Here is a 15,178-nt window from a genome sequence, read left to right as displayed (position 1 = left end):
TTGATTTTTCTACACTATACTGTAATTTGACAAAGGCTAAAAAAACATACACTCGGTACAGTACCCAAGAATCTCGACAAAAGAAACACATACGACGGTGACGAAGGCCTGTAATTAGTATTTGTTTTCTTTGGAAATTCCAAAGTTTAAGGGTAAAAGGGTCAAGTACGTACTTTTTGTGGAATGGTAGGGACAGTCTTGAATTTACATTCTTTGCCTATAGAACTCTCCTTGTTTTATGTCGATTTCTGCATCGTGATTTATAGATTCTATTAAAACATAAGTGTTTGGGGGAAGGGGAAGGTAGCTCAATTTTGTTTAAGAATGTGGGTAAGTCCCAAATGGAAATACACGCAGCTCAAAGAGTTCTTTTGTAATAAATTTAACCTTTTTCCAATGATTTTGGAGGTTTTTTCACATGATAGACATTAACCAATGATCTGAGGGTCCGTTCGTTATAAACTATGGAGTTTGACAAGAATTTAGAGTTTAACTACTGATCACAAAGTTCATTTGTAACTAACTAAACCTTCTTCCAATTATTTTGAAAGTTCTTCCACATGATAGACACTAACAATTGATCTGAGGGTCCAATAGCTATAAACTGAGAAGATTTTCACTTATTTTGAAAGTCTTTCAACGAACTAGACTCTAACCACTAATCAGAGAAACTTTTTATAATGAACTGAAGGTTTTTCTTCTTCTTTAGGAGTCTTGCAACAAATTAGACTCTGACAACTGATCAGAGACACTACTTGTAATGAATGCAACCTTTTCCAATTATTTTGGAGGTTTTTCCACATAGACACTAATAATTGATGTAATGATCCATTTTCTATCAACTGAGAAGAACGAGAAAATATATGAGGAAATATGGAAATAAAAAAATGTGGGGACTGAAATTTCTTGTTAAATCTCCTGAAATCAATTTTATAGAGGTGTCTGTCTGGAGGACATGGAAATACCTAGGAGGCTAGGAGATCGTAGAATACAAGAGAAAATTGAACAGTTATACACGATAATTAGCCACACAAATCTAAAATCGGTAAAACAATTGATTATGCAGATGATGTGGTATTTATAGCAAATACAAAAAAGATAACTAACTAAAGTCTGGTTAGCTAGTCACAAGTATTGTCCCGATTTAGTCTTCAATGATTTCTGTACTAGAAGTTGTATCTGATTCAGAGGGACAGGATAAAAAAGGACAGAATAAGGGTGGTATGGAAATCAGATACACATTAATGGATAACATCAAAACCAAACTTTTGATCTGGTATGATCATGTACAAAGAATGTTAGAGAAAAGAAATATCTAAACAGGTCCTAAAGTGGACACCACAAGGGAAATGGAAGTGCACGAAAAGCTAGACAGAGGGAAAAGATAAGGGAATGCAGGAGAGAAAACTAACAGATCTATGGTAGGATAGACACAGATGGCGGTTAGAAATCAGAAGACGTCGAGAACGTTGTAAACCGATATGTATGTAAGTTTTATCTGATGATTTGTCTCCGTAAACACTTGAAATCCCAGTAAATCATAAACTTTCCACAGATTTTCCTTTATAACAAGGATTTTTATCCGCCAGTTAAAAAAGATTAAACTTTACACAAAGCTACAATAAAATCAACAGATATCAAGATTTTATTTGTAATAATTACACTTTGGTGTTCTCCAAATTAAGAACATAAAATCAAAAGATAATAACGTATAATCAATTCTCTTTAGGTATAAAAAGTTATAGTAAATTTTTATTATTACTATAATATTTTCTAATCAATAACCTTAATATTTTATAATAATCAAAATTGGCGTGTTTATCACATCCGAATATGTAACTGTAAGAATTGAACAACGAAACTCTTTTATCGCCATCCAATCTTACATGATGAGCTTCCGAAATATATTTCTTCAATTGGTTGATATGCCAAAGTCCAGAATTGTGCTTGTGAGTACCAAATATCAACATATTGAGTAATCTGTACCAATGGTTCTTCTCGCGGAGGATTCTTTCCGGAGGATCTCTTCTACTATCTGTTAATTTTTCGCACCGGATTATCTTCCTTTTCAATATCCTAGGATCCATCGGATTCCTTTGCAAATCATTCATTTGATCCTTTATAAATTGGGTGACTTTGAAATGGGAAGTAGTCATAAATAACTTTTTGATCTGCCATGGATCATCCACATCTATGTCGTAAGTTATATTGACTGAATCGTTTTTGGATGTGCTCGGAACGTCGTTGACTATTTGAACAGATTTATTTGTAGTAACCAGATTGTTTAATGAGGATACTTGAATCGTTTCGCTGGTCGATACTGTAGCAGAGGCTATAGAAGTTTGTTGCAACTCCATTTGTTTATTATGTTGCAAATTATCCTCATAGTCATTGATAAAAGGGGTAGTTGGTGGATAATATCTATTGAAATAATTACATTCGTGTTCCAAATGTCCTTGTTTAGCACAACCAGAACACCATTGCTGAAATCTTGGTTTCGGTAGCTCTGGAGAGGTTACCATAGGTCCTTGATCAGTCTAAAACATAATATTTTTACAATACAACAAAATTTAGGGGAGAAAAATATTTTAGGGTTATTATTTTTCGAAATAATGAAGTATGGGATAAATCATTCGATAATAAATTTAATAGCTTAACACAGAAATAAAAAGTGATCATAGAAGATCAAGAACGACACCAAATAAGCAGGGACAAAGTAGAGACACAACACATAAAATAAAAAGAGGAAAAGTATAAGAACCTGGAATATCTTTGGGAGAAGAAATATTTTCAACATTTATTGATCTATGGGCAACAATTGATAAGAATAAAATTAGAAATAGTGGGATTGAATTGTTTTTCTCAATATTTTTGCACTTTATTAGATTTTAAATTATTTATAATTACAAAAATATGTTTTATTTGATTTGGGGGATGGAAAATGACATTTAAAGAATTTAGAATTAAAATTATTAATAATGAAAAATGATTAAGAGCTACCTTAAAAAATCACTTGTCTTTAATTAGAAAAATATATGAGGTAAAGATCAAAATAAATAATGTAGGAACTGAAATTTTCTATAAAATCGTCTTGAATCACTTTTATGGGGGTAACTGGAGGAGATGGAAATACATATGAGACTTAAATGGGGCTATCGGGCTATTAATTCCATTTTAGCATACCTTTAAAGGATTGGTAGTTGAAAATGATTGATTTTTACTCTTGGGCTAGAATATAATTGAAACCTAACACCCCTCCCCCCCAATAACTTTTTTAAAAAAACCTTTAAAATGAGAAAATATATGCACAAGAGGTCAAAATAAAAAAAATGTATGGACTGAAATTTTCAATAAAATCATCTTAAATCACTTTTATGGAGGTACCTGTAGGAGATAGAGGACCTAAATGTTTGCAGAATTGGATATGACTATAAACAATTTTTTACAATAAATTTTGCCTATAAATAAAAATTTAAGTACTATACAAATATATGTATGATAATAAATATAAAACGTTAAAAATTAATTTCATTGCTAAGGAAACAAATACGTATCGGGATAGAGAAGTAAACCGTGTATGTAAATTAATTGACATGTTAAGAATTTGATAAGTGTTAGTAATAAGACTCAAAGGTATAGTTTAGTGAATAATAAATAAATAAAAAGATAAATCGTGTTTGTAAATCCACCCCACTGTATGAAAATAGTTTGAATAAATTAGAAGAAAAATACATCACACAATAAGCATATTAAAAAAATAAAAGCAAATGAATAAAAAAGTGATGAAAGCAGAAAGAAATACAGAGAATGGTAGAATGAAAAGAAAGTATGTATTAAAGAAGAAGAATGTATTAAAACTTACTGTTGATCGATATCGCCTCCACAGATCAGGACAACTTTTTTCTATATGTCCTACCATTTTACATAGACGACATATGCAATTACGAAATTTGAAACAATTGTGACAGTAAGTTGTGGAATAATTACCTCGCTGTCCACACTGAAAAAACGAAAAAAAAAATAAATATGAATGCATATAGATATTTAAAGCATTGGGTTTGAAACATATAAATATATTTGGTGAATCGTTCTATTGGGATATTTGATAAAAATTTACAGGTCGTTTGGACTTTCTACAGGGGTTAATATAGATATTTAAAGCATCGGGTTTGAAACATATAAATATATTTGGTGAATCGTTCTATTGGGATATTTGATAAAAATTTACAGATCGTTTGGACTTTCTACAGGGATTAATATCAAACATCGTTAGACACTACACATCAATTTTATTAAAAATGAAAATGATCTTTGAAATCTGTAAATTGCAAATTAAAAATGGTTTAGAAAGTTTTTTCATCGCACTAACAAGCAGACCAGGAATACACTAATTATGAAGAAGAACAGAGTTTAGGATTTAGAGATATACAGACAATGTATTCTCTTTAAATCAGTTGATAGAGAAAAAAACAGAAAGGAATAGACCAATAGAACTAATATTTAAAGATTTACAAAAGGCTTGCGATAACATACGGTTACGAACAAGTCCGCGATATGAGTCCTAGAGCCGGCCCTATGCGGCTATAATAGAATTCTAAAATTTGGCGAAGGCACGGCTTGGTTGATTTACTTGATAAATACATCTTTTTAAAGTAAATTCAAAAATTACATTTTCCAAAATATAATAATCCGTCACTCCAGGTTATACAGTGTACCATTCTATTCGTAAAGTGTTTAAAAAAATGGAATTATCGTTGAATTAAGAATACTCATACCAAAAGGTTGACACAGTTTTTCATAAAAAAAATAACATACTTGTGTACACATTTTAAATGGACATCTCGGTTCTTGGTGATTAGATTCTCCACATAATATACATGGAGGTGGATGAGGTTTCTCTGGACATTTTATGCTTATATGACCAAAATGTCTGCATCTGGTACAGCGCGGGCCTATGTTTCCTCTATTGTTCAGATAAGTTGCTCTGTCTCTGTACGATATCAACCATTTGTTAGGATCATCTAAAAAAATTAAAAGTAGTATATAGTGTTTACCAATCCTACGATAAAGCGAACAAGTTTATGTGAAAATCGTAGGTAAATTAAGGTTTTGCAACTTATAATACTTTGAAGAAAATGTATCTAACAGAGTTTCGTAATTGATTACGATGTAATTTTTTCCCTTTGGTACCTAGGGGGAAAGATAAAGGAAAGGATAATTGGGGAAACAGTAACAATACCAGAAGCAGAAATAGGCACGAACCACAGACTGGTGAAAACAGTACTGGATGATAAGATAGAATTTCTATATATAAGTTAAGAACAAAAGAAATACCTAGAAGCAAAAAATAGATAATTTTATGAACTAGACCAAGAGATAATGCTAGAAAAAGCATGGACTTTTGAAAATTTAGGATAAAGAATACTACAAAATCAGATTGGTGGACAGAAGAAATAAGGAAATTGGTTAAGCGGAAAAAGGCAACATGGAAAAATTATATTAAAAATAGAAATGAAGAAAGTAAAAAGGCAGACAAAAGCATAAAAAATGAATTGAAAAGGCAAAAATCGAAAACATGGACACAATTTGGAGATGATTTAGCAAATAATTAAAAAGACAATAATAGAAGCTTTTGAAACGAAATCAAAACACTTGTAGGAAGAGAAAAAAGTAAATAAGAGATGAAAGAAACAATATAAAGGAAACACGAAAGACATATTTGAGGCAGGGAAGGAGTTTTAAGAAGAAAAATTCAGCCGTAGAGGTAGAAAATTGACAATAGAAGAAGAATTTGATGCAGACGATATAGTAATAGATGCAGATACATTTAAGAAAATTGAAGAAAAAGTAGATATATAAAGAGAATAGGAAACCTAAGAATGGAAGTGAATATTAAAAAATGGATGTTGAAGGTTTAATAATGAAAGGACTAAGAATAGTAAAGATGGAAAGGAAGATCCAAGAAAACTTGGATATCACAAGTTTCACAGAAATTAGAAACTGTACAAAAAATGGGTAAAGGAGAATGAAAACTGAAATCCCAATTCTCTGACACTCGAAAAGGCATAAGGAGTTCTAGTGAAAAAGAAGTATGTAGGAGGGACGGACAACTTTTGTGTCAAATTTAAAGATCTATAATTTTCATTTGAAGTTTTTTATCTAACTTTTATCGTTGTCCCAAAATTAAAAAAAAAATGCCTATTTTCAAGTTTTTTCACCCCTACCCGGAAGACAATTCTTCAGTAAATGGATAAGTTCCATCTAAGATACTATGAAGTGTCCGAAATAGATTTGTCAAGTTATTTAAGCGTTTTTTCTAAATTTACGAAAAACTCGAGGTTAAAAACAAACTTTGAACAAACTACATAAGAATAGTTCATTGGAGTTTTTTGATAATACTGATATTTATGGAGTTAGGTTGACTGAAGCTTAGGGGATGATATTTCCAATTTTAAAGAATCATAACTGACTGAAAAAGTGCGATTTTTTATAAAAAAAACTTCTGAACATGTTCGATTATGAATTTTAACCTTGGAGAATGTTTGAAATTGCAATTTTTGATATGTTAAACTATAATTACCATCCCTCGAGCTCTAGCCACCCTAACTTTGTAAATATTAGTAATAGCAAAAAACTTCTATGGACCATTTTTGTGTAAAATTCAATGAATGACAACTTTCATCTAAGTTTTTTTCTAGCTTTCGCCCTTGTTCCAAAATTCAGAAAAAAAACAATTTTTTTCAATTCGTTTCCCCCCTACCTGAGGGACGATTCCAAATAATTCTTGAGTAGCTCCAAGAAAATATATCCACTAATGAAAATTAGAAGTAAGTTCAATATAAGTTACTTTGAAGTGTCCGAAATAGATTTGCAAGTTGTTTTAGTGTCATACCGCTGAGTAGGGGTGAAAAAATTCAAAAAAAGTTTTTTTCTTCTGAATTTAGGAAAAATTGAAAGTTGAACAAAGAAACTTTGAGCAAAGCTCGTGAATCTTTTTATTTTACACAAAAATGGTCCATTGAAGTTTTTTGATAATAGTAATATTTATGGAGTTGGGATGACTAGAGCTTAGGGGATGATATTTACAATTTCAAAGAATCATATCTGACTTAAAAAAACTATTTTTCTAAAAAAGAAACTTCTGAAATTGTTAAATTATGAATTTTAATTTTGGAGAACCTCTTTTAATTGTTTAAAACGAATTAAAAATTTCAAAAATTCATTTTTAACAATTTTGCTCAATGGAAAAACAATTATAATTTGTTACAAATAAGAAAAATGGTTCTAAAATCAAAATTCATATTTAAAATATGAAAAAAAAACACTCTTTATTAATTTGTTTCCCTCCTACCATAGGTAGGATTCCAAATAGTTCTAGAGTAGCTTTAAGAAAATATATCTGCAAATGAAAATTAGGGGTAAGTTCAATATAAGTTAATGTGATGTGTCTGAAATAGTTTGATCAAATTTTTTAAAAATTGGTAAAATTAGAAAAAAAGTTTTGGACCAAAGTTGTAGATTATACACAAAAATGGTCCTTCCAAGTTTATCGCTTATACTTATATTTATGGAATTAGGGTGGCTAGAGCCAGGGGATGATATTTACAGTTTTAACGAATCATAATTGACTGGAAAGGTGCCATTTTTCAAAAGAAAACGTCTGAACTTGTTTAATTATGAATTTGAATTTTAGAGAATCTTTTTTGATTGTTTATAACAAATAAAAATTATATGTTTAACAACTTTATTCAATGGAATAAAAATATTTTCTGAATATTTCTAAAATTGAAATTCATTATTTTATAAACATTGTTGAAACTGTAATAACCATCCCTTGAGCTCTAGCCACCCTAACTTTATAAATATTAGTAATAGCAAAAAACTATGGACTATTTTTGTGTAAAATTCAAAGATCTACAACTTTTATTAAAATATTTCTCTAACTTTCACCATTGCTCCAAAATTCAGAAAAAAACAATTTTTCACCCAATCCCAAGAAACGAATATATCAATATAAGTTACTTTGAAATAGATTTTTATATTCAACTTTGAAAATTTTCCCAAAATTCACAAAAATATAACACTTTCATAATTTTTTTCATGAGATAATTCCAAACAAACTTAACAAACCTATTTCAGACACTTTATTGAATTTAAGGCCCTATTTTTTTGAAGATACCTCTACATCCTGTCCACTTAGTCGGAATCAACTTTTAAAATTAAAAACCTAAAATTTCGAATTAAAAAAAAATACGCATACCTGATTGTTTGCTTTGAATATCGGAAACATCGAACTTTTCATAATTATCCAGATGAAAACGAGCAGCTTTAGAAATTCTTTCATAATCATTTGGTGGCAAAATCGAAGTATCACAGTTCAAAGTAATATTAGTAGTGATATCATCAAAAATTTCAAAATCGGTATCTGTATTATCTGAAGAGACAGATATATACGTCGAACTTACATCATCTATAACAATAAGTTCATTATTTGAATTATCCAGAGGATTGTCCGATTTACTGGTAGAAGGTTCTTCGGAATCTTTTATTTGTGTATCTTTGTCAATTATTTTATCAGTATTGTCTTTTTCACTTTGTTTCCTTTTAATTTTCATATTCTCTTCGTTAGTTATTTCCCGAGTAGTTTTTTTATTTGATAATTCAGAATTTTCCGTAACATCCGTTGAAGAACTTTCAGATTTTTTCTTTTTCTTTGATTTACTGTCTAATTTTTGATTTAGTTCCATAGTAATTTCAACATTTTTTTTAAAGTTCTCTAGTTCCACTGATAAGGGTGTTCTGTTTGTTGTTGAGCCTGGAGCTTCTGTATCCTTTAAATTTTTCTTTTTTTTTTTATTTTTAATCTTTTCCTGGTTGTCGTTCTCTGTAGACTCGACAATATCTATCTGTTGTTTCGTTAATTCTGGCGGCGTTACTAAATCCGTATTGGTCATATTCTCGTTTTCTTTGCTGTTGTTAGATGTACTTCTTCTTTTCTTTTTTCTTTTGGAATTTTCCAAACAATTTAGGGGTACCTCATCGACTTTAATTGTATCTGTTGAAATATATTTCTCGGAAGTGTTTTTGTCTGATAGCGGTGTTGAGTTTTCCACTTTTTTCTTTCTCCTTTTCGATTTCGGAGTTTTAGATATAGTGTTATCAACAAGATTTCCATTTCCTTCTTTTCTAATTGTTTCTATTGGTTTATGTAAACCTTTCCTTGTATTTTTATTTTCAACTGTAGAACTTTTATCATGTTCACATATTACAGTTTTCTTCTCTTTCTGAATAATGTCTGGTACCATTGGTGATAAATTAGGCAAACAACTATTATTTTTTTCACTATAATTTGTTTCATAATCGCTTTCAGAACTACTGGTATCTGTAGAAACATCATTATTATCACTCAAATCCTTGGGCTCTTCTGAAATATTTGTAACTTCTTTTGATTTGACGGAACTTCTTTTTGGTGTTATAAAAGAACTGAAACTTTCTAAATTTTTCTCTGAAAATATATCTTCTTTTGGAAAATCCACTTCAGCAAAAACAATCGTTTTTACTGTGTTACTAAAATCTCTGCTTTGATCGTTAGTACTACAGCTACTTTCAGTTTCACAATATTCAACAGGCTTCAACGGTTGCCTAAATTCAGTTGGATCAGTACTAAAATCAGATCCATGAAGGGCAAAATCGAAATTGGCATTATTAGGCTCTATATTCGTTTCCAGGAAATCATTTGATTCGGGATTTATTGATTCCGATATACCGGTTTCGTTTTTTTCTTCTACAGCAGTGCCAGTATGTTCTACATCTTGTTCAGACGAATCAACATTAATAACTTCAACAGGAGGAGGAGGGATAAATATGACATCATCATCTACCTCTGGTAGTTTATCCCCTTCTGCTTCATTGTATTTTTTAGGAAACTTTGTATTTATTTGTTTTGATTTTTCATTACTATTCATATCTTCTTCTACGGCATTACAATCATCTGAATCTGATATGCACACGATTACAGGATCACTAATTGCTTGGTTGACCTACAAAAATGTTAAATGTTAAAAATCTAATCGATTCTTTGAAAAATTGGATTTAGAAAATCAAAATTTTTTATTTCTTCTGACAGCCAAATGCCTTTGACCATATAGGCCTTCTGATAGGCCCGACATGTCCAGTCCCATTTGAAATTACCAAAAACCTATGTCCTTTGCAAAGCTAACTTTTCAAAGTCAAGTGACGCTTCACCACATGTTTGAACCTGGCAATATTAACGAGGTCGATTGTTTCCTCTTCCTCCATACACCAACGCCATTTCGAATCGCCCATGTTGCCTATAGCATGAAGATATCATCTTAGATCACTGTGGCCGGTCAAAAAGTTTGAGTGGAGCAGCTCATTGGTGAGAGAAGGAGAAGATCCTCAGATTATCTCATACAAGATGTTTTTATCCATCTCTGCAGAGTCTGTCTTAAGAGCAGATTGTTAAAAGATGTAACAACACTTTTGGCTACACCAATCTACCAAACAAGCCCACCTTATCGTTAATGGAGTGACCAGTCACCTAAACGAGTTGGACCTTGCAACCATAACTCACCAGTTATTTTAGAACTTTCTTACACTCTAGCACAAGCGTATAGCACATAATTGCAGTTGTTATGGCTTGTACAGCAATTCTGTTATCTGATTAGATTGAGATTATTGTCTTTCTATGGTGTCAATACCATAAGAGCGAATACTTCAGCTTGGAAGACAGTAGCATGTTCTGCAATCGATAAAAATTCGTTTATTTTGCTTGTTCTAACAGTATTAAATATGTTTAGAACCAGTTTTGCTAGTTGAATAAATTATAAAGTTAATTTCAGATGAAATAAATTGTCTAGACAAATATTCAGAGAAAATATTTTAGTTAGGAGACTCTTGTATTGAACCTATTAACCAAAATTCGAAGTACTATGAGGAAAAAGTTGAATTGTACACAAAATACAGTGGATACCAATATAAATATATAAAAACAAACCAAAATGCCTAAAAAATCCTAGCAGGCATTATTTTGTTCTAAAAATTAAAAGGATTGGGCAGAATTCCATCCAATTTACAGAAAACCTTAACTCAATATACCTAAACCTTCCTAATGAATTACTATTGGCAAAAAAACCATCTGAAAATTTGGTTTATTGTGAATTTTCATCCACCATCTAGTACAGAAACAATTGTCAGGTTCTTTAAAGTCTGTAGAGCATTTCAATATATGAGTCTCGTTCAGAAAATCCAATATCAACAAAACTTTACTTAGTTAATTAAATTATTCCCATTTTCGGTAACACTAACTGCACTTGGATAAATTTTCTAGAATTTCAGGCGGCTGACACATGTTTCTATAAACCTATCTCATACCAAACAAATCAAGTAACTTAAGCCTCATCAAGATACTCAGTAATAATTTGAATAATATTCTGCATGCACGCCTTGTATAACACATATCAGTTACTTATGGGCAGTTAATTTCTAAATTCTCCTTGAAACCTAATTCTGATCGATGACAAATTATCCCTGAGTCAGCAAAAAAAATAAATCAATCAACAATACACTTATCACCAAATTTTTGCAAATCTACTATAATGGCATTCATAAAAATTATCTATAAAAACATACAATCCACCAAATAAAAACATAGCCCAGGAATATCAAGAAGAGATAAATAAGAAATTGAATTTCCAAAAAATAGTTAATGTAAATGTAGAAGAATCATGGAATTACTTAATATTTGGAACAAAATATCGTGATGGTAGAGGAAAATAAAAAACCTAGTAAATTAGAGGAGAATAGCATGGAAAAATTACATACCAAATAGAACTAAAATTTAATATATATAAAGAAAAAAAGAAACCAAAGAACTAATTAAAACATCAAAGAATGAAGAATGGCAAAAATTTGGAGGAAAAATAGAAGAAAACTCTAAAGCAAATCAAAAACTCTCCTACAAAACATTAGAAAAATTATACAAACCAAGAACTACTCGATATTGAGTCAAAATATACAGAAGAAATTGTATAAATTGACATAACGGAATAATCATACATAAAAATTAGTAGAGAAGAGATAGAGCATGCTATCAGAAAACTAAATAATGGAAAAGCGCGGGGATATGACCAAGACTTTAGAAATGATCAAAATTCTGGGGCAAACAGGAAAAGACATGCTGTATCTCAATAAAGCTAAAGAAGATAAGACACTCCTAACAGACTGGCAGAAGGCATTAATAGTTTCAAAAAAATGTGATGCTAAAGACTGCAACAACCACCAAGGAATAGCATCAATTAGTACAGCGATGAAAATGACAGAAAAAATATTAGAAAAAAATAATTAAATTTGATACTATCAAAGTAAAATTAGATGTCTAATAGGAAGCAGAATAGGAAAACTGGATAGGTGGAGGCAATACTTTGATGAACTGCTAAATGAAGTAATAGAGGAAAACGAAAAAGGTGAGTCGCAGAAAGAGAGTGACCAAAACTCCTATAGTAGAAGTACCAACAGAAATTGAGATAAAGGAGGTAACAAACAATATAAAAAATAATAAAAATGCCGGAATTAACGGAATACCAATAGAAATAATAAAGTATTCAACATATTACACAAAATCTGGGAGCTGGAAGCCAAAGGGGCAAATCAATTATGTACCCATACATAAGAAAGGAGATGAAGCTGATTGCAGTAATTACAGGGGCATTACCTTACTGGATGTTGCATATAAAGTACTAACGAGAATCATATGAAACAGGTTAAATAAATACTTGGACAAATAAGTAGAGGAGTGTCAAGGTGGGTTTACAAAAAAAAGATCGACTAGCGATCAAATTTTTGTGTTAATACAGAATGATAACTGTAAGCAGGAACTGAATTTGGAGCTATTATACTACTACTATACTACTAAAACTTAGTAGCCATTGAAGGAATGTATACTTGGTTTATGCAAATTGGAAGTCAAGAACAACTGATTATTATCGGACCGATCATTTGTAAAAAAGCACAGCAAATAAACCAAATGATGAATGGTGATCCTAATATCAAAGCTACAGCTGGCTGGCTTGAATGCTTTAAATCCAGGCAAGGGTATAAGGTAATAAGGGTACTAGACATACAAGGTAAGAAACTGCCAGCCCATGTAGTATCCGCCTAAGATTTTAAGAAGACATTGAATGAATTTAGAAAATCTGGTGGTTTTGAACTCAAGATCATTTACACTGTGGACAAAACAGCTCTCAGCTTGAAAAAGCTGCCAACCAAGTCCCTTGTTTCCAAGAGGGAAATTACAGCATCTGGGTACAAAGCTAGCAAAGCCCAGATTACATTCATAGTTTGTGCTAACTCTACTGGCAATCACTATTTCTGGCTACTTATTATTGGGAAAGCACAGCAGCCTAAATGTTTTAAAGACATAAGCAAGCTCCCTGTTGTATACAAAAATAAAAAAAATACTGTAATATTAAGAAAACACCTGTACCAAACTCTAGAAAAACTTGGTTAATCTAAAAAATTAAAACGTTTGGTAAAAATGACACTAAACAAAACCAAAAACATAGTAGCCATTGAATGCAGCTTATCTGAATAAGTCTAAACAAAAAAAGGCTTAAAACAGGGCGACCCGTTATCAACAGTATTGTTTAATTTTCTACTAGAGGTCATTATCAGAGGTAGTGGATTACAATCCAAAATAATGGTTTATAATAGCAGAATGCAAGTTCTGGCTTATGCAGATGATGTAGTGCTCATAACCAAAACAAAACAGGGACTAAAAAAAGGTTTTTACTATTTGAAAATACAGCAAAAAGATATTTTAATGTCATACGAGTAATTACCTCCTGAGTTTCTCACATAAATGTAGAAACACCCTAAATTTTTCCGAAACCAACCTTTTGTTTATATACAAACAAATTAAAAACTTTAAATTATAGGTTGACTCTAATTTAAAGCTTGAGAAAGAATTTTTTGGGGTAAAAAAAGTATAGTTACCTCAGTCAAGTTCTTGTTTTTTCTTTTTCTCTGTCTAGCCTTTTTTTTCCTTTCCAAATTTTTCTTATTTCGTTCAAGTATTTTTGAGGTAGGTGTCCAAGGTTTAGAAGTAGAGTTAATAACAACTGGGAATGAATACTGATTGACGGTTATATTATTTTGAATAATTTCCCTCTCTGAACCAGAATAACTAACGGCACTTTTTGGTAAATTATTGACGATAATTTCCTTATCTTGGCTAGATGAACCAACATTACAATTTGGAATCAAGTTTATTGGAGGTTGCTGGATTGTATTAACGGAATTTTCATTTGGTGGATTAGTAAGTGGTATAAATGTTTGAGGTACAGTTAAAATATTATAATTTTCCTTTGCGGGATTATCGAAATATCGATACTTTTTCCCGACATTATCATCAACCGTAATATTCTTTGGAATTACACTAGTTTCAGCTTCTTCTATTTCATTATTAGAATAATATATTTGACTATACAACCTGGCTTCTAGATCTTCCAAATCCAGGTCGACAGTGTATTCCTAAAAATTAGATAATTAATCTTTGTTTAAATTTAAACGTGTTTTTTTACCATTGTTAAAAACTTATTCGGGATTTACTTGTTCTACACATTTTTGAGTTATGGAACATCAGCATATCAACTGTCACGTCACAAGTCACTACTACACAGAGCTCATTTGGGGTGTATTCCACTTACGACAATCACGTTCACGAGCACGATCTTTCCCGTTCCACTTAGTACAAAGCTTTATAATCGAAAGCCTAAGTGGCGTTTTAAGCGTTGAAATAAATATTAAGGAATTGCAAAACAGAACAAATACAGCGGAAACTTTAAGAAGATATGTTATAATTTGTAAATTATTGAATTTTTTAATGGAGTGCTTAACTGATTTATATTAAAGTAAAATAAAAATATATTCAACGGCGATAGTGAAATATTTGGTGGTGCGTCAGAATAATGCTTCAAAAGTACTTATAATACCCATACCGTATAAAATAATGAGATAGATTCTCATAGTTGCGTTCTGCGTTGCTTGAGCTTTGAAAATTCGCTAATTCTTTCAACGCCATTTTTTTAATGGAGTGCTTAACTGATTCACATTAAAGTAAAATCAAAATATCCTCTGCGGCGATAGTAAAATATTTGGT

General features: G+C 31.0%; 1 protein-coding gene across 1 annotated transcript; it reads right to left on the bottom strand.

Annotated features, from left to right (window-relative positions):
* Positions 1-1,627: 1,627 nt before the first annotated feature.
* Positions 1,628-14,715, bottom strand: LOC130446063 (putative histone-lysine N-methyltransferase 1). Its single transcript, XM_056782083.1, has 6 exons — positions 14,601-14,715; positions 14,014-14,550; positions 8,261-10,040; positions 4,816-5,021; positions 3,863-4,000; positions 1,628-2,537 (listed from the first exon to the last, which is right to left on the bottom strand). The coding sequence occupies exons 1-6, from the start codon at positions 14,601-14,603 to the stop codon at positions 1,740-1,742; spliced, it is 3,462 nt and encodes a 1,153-aa protein (XP_056638061.1). The 5' UTR covers positions 14,604-14,715; the 3' UTR covers positions 1,628-1,739.
* Positions 14,716-15,178: the final 463 nt, after the last annotated feature.

Source organism: Diorhabda sublineata, chromosome 6 (assembly GCF_026230105.1).
Source record: "Diorhabda sublineata isolate icDioSubl1.1 chromosome 6, icDioSubl1.1, whole genome shotgun sequence".
Taxonomy (NCBI): domain Eukaryota; kingdom Metazoa; phylum Arthropoda; class Insecta; order Coleoptera; family Chrysomelidae; genus Diorhabda; species Diorhabda sublineata.
The sequence above is the reverse complement of the archived record's forward strand: the minus strand, read 5'-3'. Positions and strand labels throughout refer to the sequence as shown.

Bases quoted from the DNA above. Each gene is read 5' to 3' on its own strand.
- LOC130446063 (XM_056782083.1), bottom strand. The intron at 10,041-14,013 runs GTAACTATACTT...ACATTTTTGTAG, and splicing joins AAAACAAGAACTTGACTGAG to GTCAACCAAGCAATTAGTGA. The intron at 2,538-3,862 runs GTAAGTTTTAAT...ATTATGTTTTAG, and splicing joins GGAGGCGATATCGATCAACA to ACTGATCAAGGACCTATGGT.